The 17132-nt window shown below is 39.3% G+C and overlaps 2 protein-coding genes across 2 annotated transcripts; one reads left to right on the top strand and one right to left on the bottom strand.

Moving 5' to 3' along the window:
• Nucleotides 1-168: 168 nt before the first annotated feature.
• On the top strand, nucleotides 169-14530 carry LOC140928710 (L-fucose dehydrogenase-like). Its single transcript, XM_073378487.1, has 9 exons — nucleotides 169-367; nucleotides 3707-3745; nucleotides 5933-6030; nucleotides 7173-7239; nucleotides 9041-9132; nucleotides 9628-9732; nucleotides 9938-10005; nucleotides 11525-11621; nucleotides 13041-14530. Exons 1-9 carry the CDS (start codon nucleotides 277-279, stop codon nucleotides 13188-13190), a joined length of 807 nt encoding a protein of 268 aa, XP_073234588.1. The 5' UTR covers nucleotides 169-276; the 3' UTR covers nucleotides 13191-14530.
• Nucleotides 14531-15021: 491 nt separating this feature from the next.
• On the bottom strand, nucleotides 15022-16720 carry LOC140926262 (uncharacterized). The gene is made up of 4 exons (XM_073376032.1): nucleotides 16712-16720; nucleotides 15833-16203; nucleotides 15316-15763; nucleotides 15022-15240 (listed from the first exon to the last, which is right to left on the bottom strand). Exons 1-4 carry the CDS (start codon nucleotides 16718-16720, stop codon nucleotides 15022-15024), a joined length of 1047 nt encoding a protein of 348 aa, XP_073232133.1.
• Nucleotides 16721-17132: the final 412 nt, after the last annotated feature.

Genomic DNA, 17132 nt, shown 5'->3' with positions numbered 1-17132 from the left:
AATATTCAGTCAGCGGTTATAAACAAGTGGTAAATATCCCATGAAACCTTTCGAGATATATTACTGGATCCCAGTCTCTTCATGGAAGTTATCTGGCAAGATCTGGCAATCAATGGAGAAGACTGAACAAAGAGCAGGTACTTGAGCAAGAACACAGTGTTGGTGTAGGACGTGTAGGAGTGTAAACGACAACAAGATTACGTGTAGGTATCAGAAACAATTTGGAAACAACTATTTTTGTAAGGTTCACTCGCTACCTCCCTAACTACAGAAGCCATGGCCTCGTCCAACCTGAGGTATCAAGGAAAAGTTACAATTGTGACCGGAGGCACACAAGGAATTGGGGAAGGAGTTGTCAGAGAGTTCGGTACGGAAGAATAGTTAAATATCTACAGCGTTATTTAACTTTAGGGCTTGCCTCTCCTTTAAAATTTGGGGTGATATATTTTATGGGACGGCTGCTATGCACCTATCATTTTTCGGCCATCCTGTGGCGGGGCGGGGGTGGGGAGAAGGTCCTGGGTAAACATAACTTTGTATGGGGAGTTTAATATAGGGGGTTTTGAAAGATTACCCCAGAGGTGGGGGAAATAAGGGAGGTTTGATTTACCACATCCTTGCATGCGGGGAAAACTGGGGGCTTTGTGTAAAGAAATAATTAGACCGATTTTACAGGGTTCGCACAGTCTTGAAAACTCCTTGAATTTGAGGGGAAGTCCTTGAAAAGGCCTTGAATTCTATTTTTCCTTGAAAAGCCCTTACATTTTTGTGCAAGTCCTTGAATTTTCTTCAACTGTGAATGTAGTGGCCTGGAAAGTGTTGTTTAATACGTTTTGGTTGTCCAAGACAGAATATAAATCAATTAGCTCAGAGAGGTTAAAGGTGATTTACATAAAGTGGTTTTTGTCTTATGGAATAATAACCATCAATATAAGACTGTGTAGCATGCATTTCCAATCGAGTTATAGTGTGAATGAACTCGCATCAGAATGCTTCCTTATACGCAGGCTAATTTAAGGCCAGTGAACAGAAAAAATTAGAGAAGTTGTTGGAGCAAACAGTTCAAGCCTTAGCGTCCTGTTAAAATGAACTGTAAAAATGTTTTTTTTTTTGTGCAATCTGTGAAATCACATTCCTGGTAAAGTGGTCCTTGAAAATTGAATGTGGTCCTTGAAAAGTCCTTGAAAAGTCCATAAAAAATCATTGTGATTTTCGTATGAACCCTGTTTTAAGTTGCCTTAAATCAAGGATTATATAGACCACTCGTCCAGATGATTGTGGACTTACCTCTCTCCCCGGGGGGGGGGGGGTACTTTAGGAATTTCTGGGTGGGGATGTGCCGCTGGGGCCCTGGAACCCTTAACCAATACCAGAGCTAGTTCAGCTGAATTTTGCTACCCTATACTAGAGTAAACTCCCCAAATCCCCCTATCCTAGAGTAGCTGTTTCCCTAGTCTAGATAAAATCTTCAACCAACTGATCAGTTTCCTGAAAAATGATACCCTATTCTAGACTCAAACGCTCTGATTTATATACCCTATCCTAGAGTAAACTGCTTGAAAACCATACCCTTCACAGCGGCACATACCTATATAGCCCATATATGTTAGTACCCCCCGGGCCTCTCTCCTCATGGTGAAAATAATAGCTGATTCAAAGGACTGTGTAATCTCAGGTATTGTTATGTAAATCCATTTCCATTGTGTTATTTCTTGTATATGCTTCTTCTTATCATGCCAGGTGAGCTGGGTCATTATAGTGGCATCTCAAGTTTACGGCTGTGGTTTTGTGTTTTTCAATATGATACCCCTCTAGCAGGGTCTGAAATTGTGACAGCAGCTGGTCACCAATACTCCTAGAAATTGAGAGTTGGCAACCAAAAATTAAAGGCTTGGTGACTAAAAAAGTTTGAAACAGCAGTTCAAGAATTGGAGGATTTTGCATTTTTGTTCAAACTCGACTTATGTTTTAGCCTGCCAACATCATGCAACAGTTATTTCAGTGTTTCAAATGTTTTGTGTTCAGAACAGTTGAATGGCTGTTTTCGTGGCTGTCGTATTGTTATACAGCGGTTACTGCTCTGACCGATATAACTTTATGGGTGCATTTTATACACACTCACTTTCTTCTTGCTATGAATATTAACATCACTTTTCCCGGTGCTTTGCAGACTGTGCAAATTAAGGTGACAAAGAAGCAGCTAAAGATTTTTTTTAAGGGGTAGATTGATCTTGCCATGTGGAGAAAAGATGTTGGTAACAACATGGTGGCTTCGGTCTGTAATCGACAGAATGTGACTCATGTTTCCCTAGCTTTTGTGGAAGAAAAGAAAGTTTTGACATGATGAACGAATAGAGGAGTAGAGGAGCAGCTGGTTATATATATCATTCTACCTTTATGGCTTAAATTCCAGAACAAATTCCTTTTTCTCTTCGAAAAGCCATCATCTTGAAACAAAACCAAAAATTCAAGGTTATGCCATCACCGGGAAGTTGGTCTGTTTTTGCATGAGCGTAAAATGTCTAAAACATTCTTTCTTTATCATGTTAAAAGAAAAGGAAAAAAATTTCTGGTAACCACTTTATGCCATCTGTAGGCATTTTTATTAACTTGCCAGATTGTACCTGTATCAAAAAGTTATTTTCACACCCTGTCTAGGAGGGGGAATTTCTTAACTTTGATTGCTCTGTGTCCCACAAGTCCCCTTCCTTGACTGGGGTCCACCCCCCCCCCCCCCCCCCCCCCCACTCAGGGGATGGCAGATGATAAGTGCATTGTTCACCCTCCTCCAGTGGGCCCTGTGCCTTTGCACCTGCCTACTAAGGATGATGAGTTTTTTGAAGAGGGGTTTGGATTTTTTCTTTAAAGAATCCATCAAACTCTAGATCCTTTGGACAGTCTTCCTCACAGGCGAGGTTTCTAAATTTGTTGCGTGTGTAGGGCATGGAACGTAAGTGGATGTTAGAGGTCTGCAAAATCAGATTTGCCATTTAATTTCTGTTAGCATACTGTTGTAATCTACCATTAAGCAATTTTATCTGAAGAGTGCTGCACAAGTTGTGCAGTACAAAACTAGTCAGGGATGTAGCTACCTGTATGCATGGTGCACTTAGTATCCATGCAAAAACGTTGAGGAGAAAAAATAAAATGAAACAAATATAACAATATAAAAAAATCAGTTTCCAGTGACGACATTTACTGGTGAACTGAATCTTGAATGACAATATATTTATAGAAATGGGGGTAAAATAGTGGGCATGGCAAACTTGATGCTGTAAAGCTTGAAACAATTGTTTTCACCTTGGCCTGTCTTAGCAGTTATACAAAATAAGGCGAGGGTTTGCAAGACATGTATTTCTAGTTAAGAGGTAGTACTTGTGCACTTAACCTTCGATTGTAACAAATACACAGACAGTATAAAGCGTTGTCAACATGCACACACATTGCACATGATTCAAAAAAATTCTTGTGATCATCATGTAGCTTTTGTCATTACTCTGTAGGTCATGATGTACATGACTAAATTGTCATTTGATTACTATGTCTTGACCTTCACTTTTCTTCTGTGACCCTTAATTATCAAAAAGGGGAAATTGCCTTCCTGTTCTTCTTTTGAAAAGCTGCAATGTGTTAAAAATATCTAATGCAGGTAATGTATCTGGATTCTTAAAGGCAAGTCTTTTGATATTACCATTCTGTTTTCTAGTCAAAGCTGGAGCCAAAGTCATCTTTTGTGGTCGTGAGGGTATGTCAATTTTTCTGATATTACTGCATGTCAAAGCCCATAATTGTCTAGAACAAATAAATACATGAGTGCATGCATTATGCTTTCTAATTCTGTGTGGTGCTGTGTCAGGAAAAAAATAACAGATTCCCATTTTTGGATATTTTAATTTGAATACCCACAAAAATCCCAAATTTGGAAGAGTGAGACAAGTCCCAATCGGGGTACTTGGTTGGGAATTCCCTGGTTGAGACTTGTCTCACTTTGCCAAATTTGTATGGGAATCCGTTATTTTTTCCTGTGTGTTTTCACATCTATTGTGACATCCAGGGATGGATTGTTTTACCTAGCACTACAACTGGCAAGTTCTTTAAAAGTGGATACACCATTTTAAGAAGGGCCATTTCTTACATTCTGTTCTTTTAATGTATATTTATGTCAGTTGTAGTTAATTTTTTGTCTCAGTTAATTTTGTTTTCTAACTAGAAAGTTAGTTTTTTTCTAACTCTCAGTAGTTAATTTTTTTCTAAGGGACTTGTCAGAAATTAGCAGTGGGGGAGGTGGGGTGGAAACAGAGGGAGGGTCTCAACTTTTTGAGACTTAGAAAAGGGAGGGGTTATGAAAAATGGGCCTTTAAAAGGGGGAGGGTCATGCAAATATATGCCCATGATCATGTAGCGGCTCACCCACAGAAGAAAAAGAAAGTTCTTTATTTAGTAAAAAAAAAAAAAAAGAGCAACGGAACATTATGGATATAAACTGTGAAGTACTATTGCAAGAATTCAACAAACATCTACTTTTCATTTATAACAATGCTATAGTCTTATTGCAATTATGAATAATGTTGTTGGTGATGTTATTATGGTTTTGGCTATCCTTTTCATCCCTGTCTTCAGCATCACCATCAATGCTGCTGTGAGCATCTTGATCATCATCATTTATGTCATCAGGATTTTATTTTATTTATTTTATTTTATTAGCTTCGTATTGATACAATTACTTTCATCACCATCATGATTTTCATTTAAGTTGAAGCGTAGATGTTGCTTGATAATAATTTCGTGTGATTCATTGGTAAACAATCCCTTCTTAAATGCATATTGGATATATGGCCTTTGCGTTTTGAAGAGCCCACTTATTCATTGATAATGAAGAAATAATGGGCCAATAGGCTCTGTAACATCATGCGATTCTTGCTGAGGTGCAATGGTTTCAATAAGTCTTTTGCAGTTAGCTTCCATTCTTTTTGCCCTAGCTTTTTTTGCTTTCCTTTTATTTTGTTTTTCTTTCCTCTTTTTTCTTGTTGGCTTGGAATACCGGACGTTAAAGAGCCTGGGACATTTTTCTTTCAATTCTGCAAGGTGGAGAGGGTCATGATATTTTAGACCAAGCTCAAGGGGAGGGTTAGCAAATGTCACTCCCATGGCGGGGGTAGGTCACCTAATTTCCGAACCCAAATTTAAAATTTCCACCCCCCCTCCCCCCTGCTAATTTCTGACAAGTCCCTAACTAGATAATTTTTTTCGAGCTAGTTTATTTTTTTCTAACTAGGTGAATAATAATTTAACTAGTTACATTTTTTTATGCTTCAATGTATCATAATTTCTCCTAAAATCATGAGAATTATGTCAGTCTTGAAAGAAGGTGACCCTGGTGGGACGTGGCACGCATATGTAAATATTTAGCAATTATTGGATGAGGTTGATCAAAATATCGTGATTTGTCAGTGGCGAGCAGATCAATTATTTGTTGAAGCCGAAGGCTGAGGCAAATAATAATTGATCTGCGAGACACTGACAAATCACGATATTTTGTGATAGCCGAGTTCAATAACTGTTTTATCATTCACCGAGTTTGTTTTTTAAGGAATATCTTCAGGAAGCGAAGCGATCTGCCATTTTTGCACAAGAGTGATCGCAAGAAGGAGAAAAGCATGGTTTCAATTATGCATGAGCAGAATAGTATTTGCAGCCAAAAACAGTTGAAAAACATTATGCATGAGCACACCATTATTTTTAGGCGGTTATTTAATTGCAGGTCACGTGGTTGGGCTCTCGGCCAATGAAAAGGAAGAAACATTTGCATCAAATGATAAATACCTTTTTTGGGAGTACCCCCTCTCCCACACTATATCTACTATTACAAAATATTGTGTCTTTATTTTTATTCACAAATGAATCAACTTTATTTCTGTGTTGTGCTTGCTAGTGGCTGAAGGGGAAAAACTTGAAAAAGAAATGAATGACAAAGGTCCTGGAGAAGCATGCCTTATTAAATGTGACGTTACTAAAGAGGAGGATATCAAGGTCAGTGTACTGTGCTTTCTAGAAACTCTTCAATCTGAAGTTATTATTATTATTTGTTGAGTTGAGTTTTCCCCAACATTCTGGTATCAATCATTCTGGTATCTTTAATAGCACCTTTTAGTACCTCCCTTCTAAGTTGACTGATGGTACATTGAATCAGTGAAAACTGAATCTTAATTCTAGTCTATGAACACAGCCGTCCTAACAAATCTGACTCTAGGCTCACTCTGCTAGCACACTTAATCAGCCAATCATCTCACCACAGCTCTCTCTGTTCACCCTGTTAGTACAATCATTATTCAAAACCAAAACGTCTGGTTTAAATCTGGGGTAGGTATGAACCTACTGGTATGTATATGTAGCCCAGTCCTCTTACCACACGTTCACGCTGCTACCAGCCACTTAATGAGAGACAAAACCAAGTACTTCTAACCACAGTCATTCCAACATAGCTCTCTCAGAACACCCATCCTTTTCTGCAAAACTGAATTCTGGCATCTTAGTACAGTGCATGATCATAATTTTATAGTCATCCTAACTCTGCTCTCTCTGAGCATACTCTTCTTGTAAAATCATGTCAATCAGTCATGACTGAATCATCTAGCCCCGGTTCAGTTTACATGTCTCGTGGATAAGTCACTGGGTAGAGATTTATCCAGTACATAACATTGCCCACCTTTTTAAACAACTGTAGCCTGGTCTATGACCTCAGTCATTCCAACACAATAACTTTCAACAGTCATGCTACACTGTATATTGGAACACTCAATTAGCCAAAACTAAATCCTCTGGTCTGTGACTAGTTGGCGTTGTTGCTGTTTAATTTCTTAATGGTCTGAGATTGACGACAGCTACATTAGTGAACACCATATTTGATTGTACCCAGGTGTTCCATCTCCAGATTAGAAGCACAAAAGTCATTCAATTAACATTAAAAAAAAAATCCTTTTTTTTCACAAAAACCTCAACGATAAAGCTACAGACATTCCATAAAAGCTTCCCAAACAATATCTCAATGTTTTTGACCAAATATATGTTTTTTATCTGACTTCTTTTATTTTTTTGTGGGTCAGTTTTTCTCTTAAAATTTATGTTTAAACTTAAACAGTAAGAAAAGGCTGTCTTTCTTTATGTCAATGAAGAATTTGGTGGAGAAGACAGTTGAAAAATATGGTTGCATTGACTGCCTCATCAACAATGCTGGATGGCGTAAGTAGAGAAACCTTTTTCTTGATCCTTTGTCATAACTAACTGCAAGCTATCGATATTTATTTATGTATCTAGTCTGAAATTTTGTAGGTGCATAATTCAGCCATCTTATTTTTTGTGAGTTGAAATAATAAGGTTTGAGATACTATCGGACTAATAGACCTTATTCATGATACCTGCCATCTGTGCATGCCCCTTAGGATCGGTGGGATATTAGCATTAATTATGTCACATGGTTTCTCAGGGAACAAACAATGAATAAAATTTGCCAATGCAAGAAATCGCGGTCAAGTTTGTTTATTCTCTCAAAGTGAGAGGACGATTAATATAATAGTCATGCAAAATGTACAGTTCAAGTTTTGACAGCTTCGCGATATTATTACCTGCTCTGAGGACATCTTACAATCGCTACTGCATCTAGAAAAGTAACAATGATCATTTTCACCCATGATTTGCCATATTCAATCAATCAATCAATCAATCAATCATTTATTTTGACACATTACGTCGAGGAGCTAGAAAACTTGTTCAAAATACGAATGTGTATAAATAAAATCTTAAAAAAACTTAGTAATAAAAACGTAAAATATAAAAAGCTAAAACCTACTGAAAAGCCTTATACTTAAAATGTGACCGGAAAACTATAAGACGCGTTCAAGAAACAGTAAAAAGCTACAATCATGCACTATAAGACACGTGCTAAAAAGCTGTAATCATGAAATTCACGTTTGAAGTCATTAGCATCACTTGAAAGACGCAGTTGAGAGGGCAAACTGTTCCATAACTTAGTTAATGAATAAGTGAAAGAATTCTTCTTAAATGTAAGATTAAAGTTAGGTAATTCCAAATTCAAGCCCTCGCCTCTTAGCCCATACAGTGTATGCAGGCTTATATTAATAATTTTAGAAAGGCTTCCAATATAAGTAGGTCCTGTACCATTTCAGCATTTAAAAATCAAATTAAAAAATTTATTGTCTCCAAGATAAAAAGTTCTTCATTTTCTGTTGTTGGATAAACAGACTCGAGCACTATTTCTTGCATTGGCAAATTTTATCACTTGTTTGCCCCCTGAGAAACCATGTGACACCACTTTTATCCTGTCAGTAGTAAAGCGCATGCAAAGATGGGGGGTATCTTGAATAAGTTCTGTTAGGCTGACTGATCAGTCTAGTGAGGGTGGTTGCAAAAACAAATGAAAAAGAAAAGAAAGGTGAGACAAGGAGATCGGTTCTTTAGTTATTATTGTTTTCATTTTTATTGCTGGCGAGCCTTATGCGAGCCAGCAGTAACTATTCTGTACAATAGCGGGAAAAAGCCAAAATTTGTTGGATGTAAGATCAGGAGCATGCGCAGTCGAGTGGTTTTCTTCTGTGCGATGAGATCACGTAAAACGCACATGGACTAGATCGAGAGATTTCAAGAAAATTTCAATGGCTTTCCCTTTTATACATCACAAATACATGGAAATAACATATTTTTCTAAAAAAAAAGGCTTAGACCCACCCTAATTCCCAGGGCTAATTGTCATTTTCTTCCCTTTATATAATATTTTCAAACTGAATTCTCTGTATTTTACTCCAGGTCTGATGTCATTACTTAATTTCATATTGAAACTCATAGTATTCTTTTGCGAATTTCTCCAGTCTTACTGAGCCTGACCCTCAACTTGACTGTCTCAAAACGGAGTGCTCACGGTCTACTATTTTTGACTCCAAAAATTTGAAACTTCTAGTGTTTTGTAATTACGTATTATTTTTCTAGGTGTTAAGTTTTTATCGATCCTTTTAAACTTTTATTACAGATCCCCCAAGTAAAACAATTGATCAGACTTCAGCTCATGAGTTTAGAGACCTGCTGAATCTTAACCTTGTGAATTACTTCTTGTTTTGTAAAGTAAGTCTTGTAGGTTTTTTTTAATTACATGCAAATGTTACAGTTTATTTCTTGATAACAACTGTTCTTTAGATTAAGGGGAGAAAGATTTTTGTAATAATTTAGCCAAAGCAGTACAATGTGTTAGAGAAGTATAACGTAGAAAGAATAGCCTGCGTAGCAGGCACATGGAAGTATTAAATGAGCGCAAGAAAGAACGGACACGCGAGGGAGACACGCCGCACGTACGTTCTTTCTTGAACCCATTAATTCCTAGCGCCTGCTATGCAGGCTATAGAAAGAAGGAGAACTGGCCTGCAAAATGCCAGGAATCATACTATCTATTTATCAAGTGTGATAGGTAAGGAGAGTCAATAATGTGAGACCTTGCGGTGGGTGCTTACCATTTACACAAACCATCTATATCAAAGGCTTTGCCCTAATACTTTCACTTTTAAAGAGAGGCCTGGGGCAACTTGGAAAATAATTGGCTTTTTGATATATTTTCGTTTTCAGTTTGCTTTACCTCACTTACGGAAAACAAAAGGAAACATTATCAATATGTCAAGTTTAGTGGCACAAATTGGCCAGCCTGGAGCTGTAGCATATGTTGCAAGCAAGGTAAATCTTTTATGTTTTTTAGCTCACGCATGCTTGTTCTGCAGTCTTCTCAAAAGTACCATTTTCTAACTGAAAAAGAAAAAACAAACAAAATTTTGAAGAGAAATATTTTAGGATCTTTCCTAGTATACAGTATGCAGTTAGTTAAACCGTGAATAGGATAGGGAAAATTATAAATACTAACTTTGTGTTGATTTTTATTAAGGGTGCAGTAACGTCAATGACAAAAGCTCTTGCAGTTGACGAAGCTAAGTGCGGAGTGCGAGTTAACAGGTAATTTATTGGTCGTCTGCCTATCACATGTATAACAGGTATCAGTAATACTGAATCGATCAGTAGCCAAGCGCTAAGTACGGTGTAACAGAAATGAGAGCACACAGTATGTTGAGAGGTTAAGAAAATTATTGTTTTTATTATTCATTCAAAATATTTCTAACCTAAAAAATAACACATTAACCCTGAACTATGTAAAGAAACCATATTTAACTATTGCCTGTTCCGTGCCAGCTTGAGGTTATGAAGGGATGTTTTTGATATTTCTAGCAGACACAATTCTTTGAATAGCAGTTGTCATCGGTTGCGTGGTGATGGTCCCAAGTGAGTTTGCGAAGGCAACTTTTCTAAATCGTGCCGCAATTGCGAATACTGCACGCAATCGCAATCACTGCAATCACAGTCTCGTTGGAAAATTTTTATTAGAGATATACATGTATTTGCTATCTTGCTATGTTTTCTTGAAGTAGTTCGGCTATTTCATCTTTGCCTAACGTGCGAAATCTTTCTTCAGCTCTGCCAAATGGGGGACACGCTTGCTAAATTACTTGAAAAAAAAAAGCAGCAACAATGCATTCGAAATACGCAGAAATGTTAGCTATTGTTGTCCACGAAAAATAATATGAAATTTGGAGATAATACCCCAGACTGATCATGATAATGAGTGGCTCTCACTTGTAAACACGAAATTTCAGACAAAAAATTAAGGAATTTTAGCCCCTATTTTGCTGTCTTACAAGTTATCAATAATCTTGAACCCTAAAGGTCATATAAAACGACCGCTAATCTCGAGAATCTCAACTTTTTTTTTAGAAAAAATCCTTCGAGCGGTTTCAAAATTATTCGCTTATTTGTTAAATAGACCAAAATGTTTACAAAACCGCTAACAAGAGCGCCTCGATCACATGCTAATCAAATCTTTCTTCGGCTGAAGCTCAGTCCGTCCATAATCTTTCACACACGTTTTTTAAAAGTGTGACACTTACTATGGGGTAAAATTGCATTTCGAAAGCGCTTCGTTTTCTATAGACAACGGCCAAACATCAAGATTGCCCAGTTTTTACCGTATTTCTAACCATAGAAACTTAATCCCAAAATAGCTCGATAACGCTCTTATAGATTTTGGTTGAACTTCACGAACATCGAGGCGGCCATTAGAGAAAAAAGCTCCCGTGAATGAGTTTGGAAGAAGAGGTCCCTCCGATGTCATTGTAACCCTGATGAGAACAAATTCGTATCTTTATCTAATACAGCTGTGGTGATTATTTACCAAATCTTTGTTAATGGCGACGTAGTTTTTGCTCAAACGTGGGGGGTATTGACCTTGAAAAAAGCCCAGTGAGCCACCTTAAAATATATGGCAAATTTCTGCCAGCGGGGTCTTAAACCACTAAGTTCTTACACGCAGGATTGTACTGTATTTTTATGTATTTCAAACTTTGATCAGACTAAGATATGTAACAGCTAGAGTTCCCTAGATGAGTATTTTTTTGTTTACCGTCATTATGTATAATTTCAGTATTTCGCCCAGTAGTGTGTGGACACCATTGTGGGAGTATTTAGCTCACCTGTCGGGTGACTTTGAGAAAAGTATAAAAGATGGTGAAGAATGCCAGGTAGGTTAGCTTTTTTCGGGTTTTGATTTTTCCCAGTTTTCCTGTCTCTATTGTCCTTTTTCTTTTTCTTTTTGTCTTTTCGCTCCGGTTACTGAGTCTCCTATTTTCGAGTTATTTAAATATATATATATGTAACATATCTCCTTCTTTAAGCGATGTTAAAGGTTAGTTAGGGGACTAAGTAACCGGGGCGAAATGACCGTAACGCGTCTTTCACTATCTCGAATGTGATTATCGAGATCTCTGGACCGTTTTCAGCAACTGCAGCAATAGAATCCAAACTTAACTAAAAAACTTCCCTGATAAGCCCTAAGTGCTGTTTGCCATCCGGCGAATCGACTTACGTCGGGCAAAACAACATCGGGTGAATCGACGTTAGGGCAAAACGACCATAATCCGCTGATTTTGGTGACTTGTGGGTGGGTCCTTACCCAGTCCCTGTAAGGCATGCATGAGTGGCTTGATCGCTGGATTTGCAATAGTCAGGCTCGAAGTTCAAGTTCTGTGCGCTCTGAGTGCCAGCTGTTGTTCTGTAGTTGTCCCATGTTGAAATCGTCGACTGGACGGACGCTTGTAACTGAAATAGCCGAACCGGCTTGGCTCTGGTCAGTCAGGATTCATAAACCTGTTATGTTTGATTTCTTCTATTCTACAACTTTATTTTTACACTGTTGAGAACGACAACAACAACAACAACAACATCTTTCATTCAAACACGATAAGGTTACAGCGTAGCTGATGTGGTCGTGAAAGGGCATCAACAATCGTTCTAAGAACTTATTTACAAGCAATTTTTACAACGATACGTAAAAGAAAAGACAATCTAAAGGGTTACGTGCTCAGTGGCCAAAGGAGAGACAGCGTTCGAGTTTCAGTCACAGATTTGCTCAGCCCTAATAGCCTTTGTGCTATAAATGCTATTGAGGGTGAAAAAAGGAATTGCTATTATAATTAATTCATAGGCCGTCTTGGTCAACGCTTTTGGTAGAAGACGAATGGCTGGTACTCCCTCTGATCACATGAACTGCAAAAGGCGTCTTACAGTGTCAAGGTTTTGCTCAGAGAAGTTTTGATTTACTGAAAATTCTTGGGCGATTTCCTTACCCAGTCAGAAGTAAAAGTATAACAAATCACAGCTTTTTCGCTTACATTTTTCGCGCGCAACATAAATTTGAGTTCTGACTGGTTGTTCAATAATATTGTTTGAAAATATTGTGTGTTATGATTGCCCATGGTTTATTTTTAATTGGTTTTCTTTCCGGATACTCAATAGTCTATTCAAAGCCGCTCTAGCACAACTGACGACATCGCTTGTATTGTCAAAAATTGTGCATTTATGTCCTCTCACTTGCTGCCATTTTGCTTAAGATATCGCACTCTCTCGACTGGGTGACTCAAGGTTTCTTGTTTTCTTTGAAGCTGTTAGGTCGCATGGGAACTCTTGAAGAATGTGGTCAAGCCTGTTTATACCTGGCTGCCGAAGCAACTTTCACTACTGGAACTGATTTGTTGTTGACTGGAGGTGCTGAACTCACTTATGGCAAGAAAATCCAAGTGGAAAATGTATAAATAATCAAAATTATTTTACTTTGTTGTTGGGCTGTATTTAAACAACTTTCTTCATTCATCCTGAAGGGGGTGAACCTTATAATCTTATCAGCATTACGGTCAAGTTGCCCGAAAGTCATCGCAACCGAAGTTATGTCGCCCGAGATTTTTGGTGAAGTCGGCCGAAATGCTGAGTTATGTCGCCCGAAATTTATCATGCTCAACAACATCTTAACATCCCTGTTGCACATTTATCGCGCTTGTTTCGTCTCATCAAAGCTTTAAGAACGAGATGTATTACTCATCTGTCGCGCTTGTTTCTTGTCATCAAGGCCTAAAGAACGAGATATATTACACATTAATTCCGCTTGTTTCATCTCATCATCACCTGATGAAATTTCGGGCAACTTAACGAAAAATTTCGAGCGAGACAACCCTGGTTCACGGGCGAGATGACTTTCTGGCGCCTGGACCGGTTACCAATCATAACGATAATCATAATCCTTTATAATGACAGAGACTTGTAGCAGATCATAGATTGAAAAGTGAGCTGGTAATTAAAGAAAGCTTACTTGTGTGGATGCAAGATGGGAAAAAACAAGCGCCAGTTGGGGGGGGGGGGGGAGGGGAAAATGGAGGGGTTTCTTTTCCCTTTTTTTCTTGTTCTCTGCCCCTCCCCCTGCCCTTTTTTCGCTAGCCACGCAGGCTAGGAAAATAATGGTGTTATATGAGGTAATTTAGCTGTACTGTCCGACCCGGCACTGACTGGTTAGCTCCACTGGTTAAATATGAGACTTAGGAGTTCCAGGCCCGGGTTCAATTTCCTGCAGGACCAACACTCAGGGTCTTAAAATAATTGAGAAGGATGCATTGCCTTTGATCGGACATAAACAAATGGTATACATTCTACAGTTTATTTTGGATAAGGACTAAAACCCGTAAGCCCCGTCTCACCGCGTTTTCACTTATCTGGCTCTTGTGGGACGGTAAAGAACCCACGCTTCTGTTTGTAAAAAATAGGATAAGGGACTTAGACCCCGGGTAGTTAAGCTGTTACAGCATTCCTAGTATAGTGCAAACTGATTTATTCTTCAGATGTCGAATGATTGATTTAACTATTGGTCACGTGGTGATCTTAAATCACGTGACTAATCTTACGACCATCACGTGGTCTATAAATGTGTTCAACATTCCACTGAAGAAGACGTTTGGGACAACGTCTAAATAGCTCTGAGAGGCACAATTTTCTTAGAATTTTAAAATAATTTCTTAGTATTTTACAATGGGTATTTAGAAATGATTTAACAGTTGTAATTTTTATACTATTTTTCTTTAATTAAATAAAGGGTGTTACTCTCCAAGAGGTAATATAAAACATTGTGATAATAACCAAATATTGAAAGTTGAAGAACGCATGTAAGCGTGTAAAATCGTTTGTTTTTACCACTGGTAGCAACTGCTTTGTATACCATGAGTGATATATGCTTCGTTGGAATTAAAGCTTCACAAAACACGTATGAGTAGTAAACATGGCTACTAGCGGTGGTAACCAATCCTAGCGCAGAAAAGACAATGGGGCTATTGTTTTTGGGTCACGTGCCTCATTAGCATGCGATACGTCATCAATTTGTTCACGTGACCCAATGGACCAATCAGAACGCGGGAAAGGAATCACGTTACCCTAGACCCCAGGTCCCGGAAGTGGCGGGCAACAGCGCGACCGGAAGTCAAATAAAAAGACACTGTCTTGGAGAGAGAATCATGTTTTTTGTTTAATTGAACCTCAAATGCATGCCCTAGTTACATGCGGGACATGTGCAACGTCCTAGGGACGTCACGCCCTTGAATTGGTTTACAAATCTAACAAGAGGTCTACTTCGTCACCAATCCTCTCGCAGCCATAGGGATAACTCGATTTGGTTTCAACATCCACCACTCGCTTATCAAAAACCAATCCGTACTGCTTTACCCGCGGAACGACTTGAATCTGTTTCTGTTCTAAATCCCTTCGGAAATGATAGGGCGTGACTATATTCAAGGTACGACGAGAGTCCTGAGGAGTCTCTAATTCCTATAAAATATTGTCTTTCATAGTGTCAAAATTTAAGACGGCCGACCCGCGGACGTTCAACGTAAAACTGCGTACTTTGCAGACGACTTTGCCTGCACGTGTCTTGTTCCCATAATTCTTGGCGCCACCGGAAACAAATTCGGTGATAACATCCCCATCCAGTTGATCCGTCATATCGCCCAAAAAGTCACCAATGGCGATCCAAGGTTGGCCAGGACGCCACTTGTACACCACACAGTCAGTATCATAATAAAGGACTTGCTTTTGAAGGGTGTCGAGGGACTCGTAGAATTTCAACCGGGCGTGACAGGTGGTGAAGGCCGCCACAAAGATATTGGCCTTGGTGCCTTTAATCGCATTGTCATGGACACTAGTGTAGACAGCCTCCAAGATGACGTCGGTGCACAGTCGGAGAGTGCTGATGTCGAGGGCGGCATCGGATACTAATCTGAACAGATGAGAGGGGTCTTTGACGGTGACAGTGGTGGGTTTGTTGATCCGCTCACCAAATTTACCCCAGAAACTGCAAAAAAAGAAACCATGAGAAGGGGTGGGATGACAACATGAAAAAAATAAAAAATGGAACAGGTACCTGATGAGCATTAACTTGGCTGTGGCCTTGCGTCCGGGATTTTTGGCAATTTGGCTGATGTCTAGCCGGATCGTCTCCCTCTCCTGGTAGCGAAGAACATGCTCTCGTTTTTGTTCCACGGTCTGGCACCAACTAGGCCACCCAGCCGATTCTTGCTTGAGTTTCAACCACGTGTTGACCTCATCCGTAAAGAGACCCGTCCGACGTTGGGCTTTGGGAAAATGCCATACTTCATGTATTTTGAGCAGGGTGTAACCCTTTTCCACGGCTTTGACCAATTCGGGGGTGCACCAAGTACCGCTTAGCATCCGAGCAGCGTACGAGTGATGGCAGTAGTGAGTGCGTCGCAGCATGGGTTTGGTCTGCTCCTCCTGGACACAGGTACGACACAGAGGAAAGGTGAATTTGTTACCGCTGCGGAAGGAAAAAACTTACTATTGTCAATCATCACGGATGAACCAGCTTATTATGTATTTTCAGACCTTGATTACCTTTGTTTTTCATTTGTTTCACAGCCACTCATTGGATATTACATAATTTTATTTGTCAGAGGAGGTTATTACAAGATCTTTATTTGTTGCACACATTCAAGGGCGTGGCGCCACCAGGACGTCACCTACGTAACAATTGTAACTAGGGTATACGATCTGTTTTCTCAGACGTTTTAATTCAAGTCAACTCCCTTGTTATAAAACCATGATCCATGACAGGCTTTTATCACTACATTCGATGGTCTCGTTCCCCGTTCATGAGCCATTCAGCCAAAAGATAAACTACTTATCTTCCCTTTATGTATTAAACTCTAGGGCGTGACGTCATCAGGACACCACCCATGTCCGGCATGTTCGCGCTGCCCTGTCACTTCCGGTAACGTCATACCTCATCCATCGAATGCGAGGGATCTGGGAATAATTTTTGGGGGTATCTGCATCTGTTCGAGGTTCTATTCGACACCCTATTTTTTCGGATATATTGCCACCCATGCGCAGGGACTGGGGCGCAGTTTGAGGTTTACGCACGCACAAACTAACTCTGTCAACTCGACTGCGCAGGGCCTGCTGTCTAAACAGGCAAATCCTTTGCTACTTTCTGATTGGCCGAAATGGGTCACGTGAACAAATTGATGACGTATCCCAAGCTAATGAGGCACGTAACCCAAAAAACAATAGCCCATTGTCTTTCTGGCCCTCTGATTGGTTAGTACCCACGGTAGCCATGTATACTACTTTGGCCAATTATCAGGTTAACTACTATTTTTTTGGCCAAATATCGGTTAAGTGTTAATCCCATTCGCACCCTC

The sequence above is a fragment of the Porites lutea genome, chromosome 2, assembly GCF_958299795.1.
Source record: "Porites lutea chromosome 2, jaPorLute2.1, whole genome shotgun sequence".
NCBI classification, from domain to species: domain Eukaryota; kingdom Metazoa; phylum Cnidaria; class Anthozoa; order Scleractinia; family Poritidae; genus Porites; species Porites lutea.
This window is presented reverse-complemented; position numbering and strand designations above follow the sequence as displayed.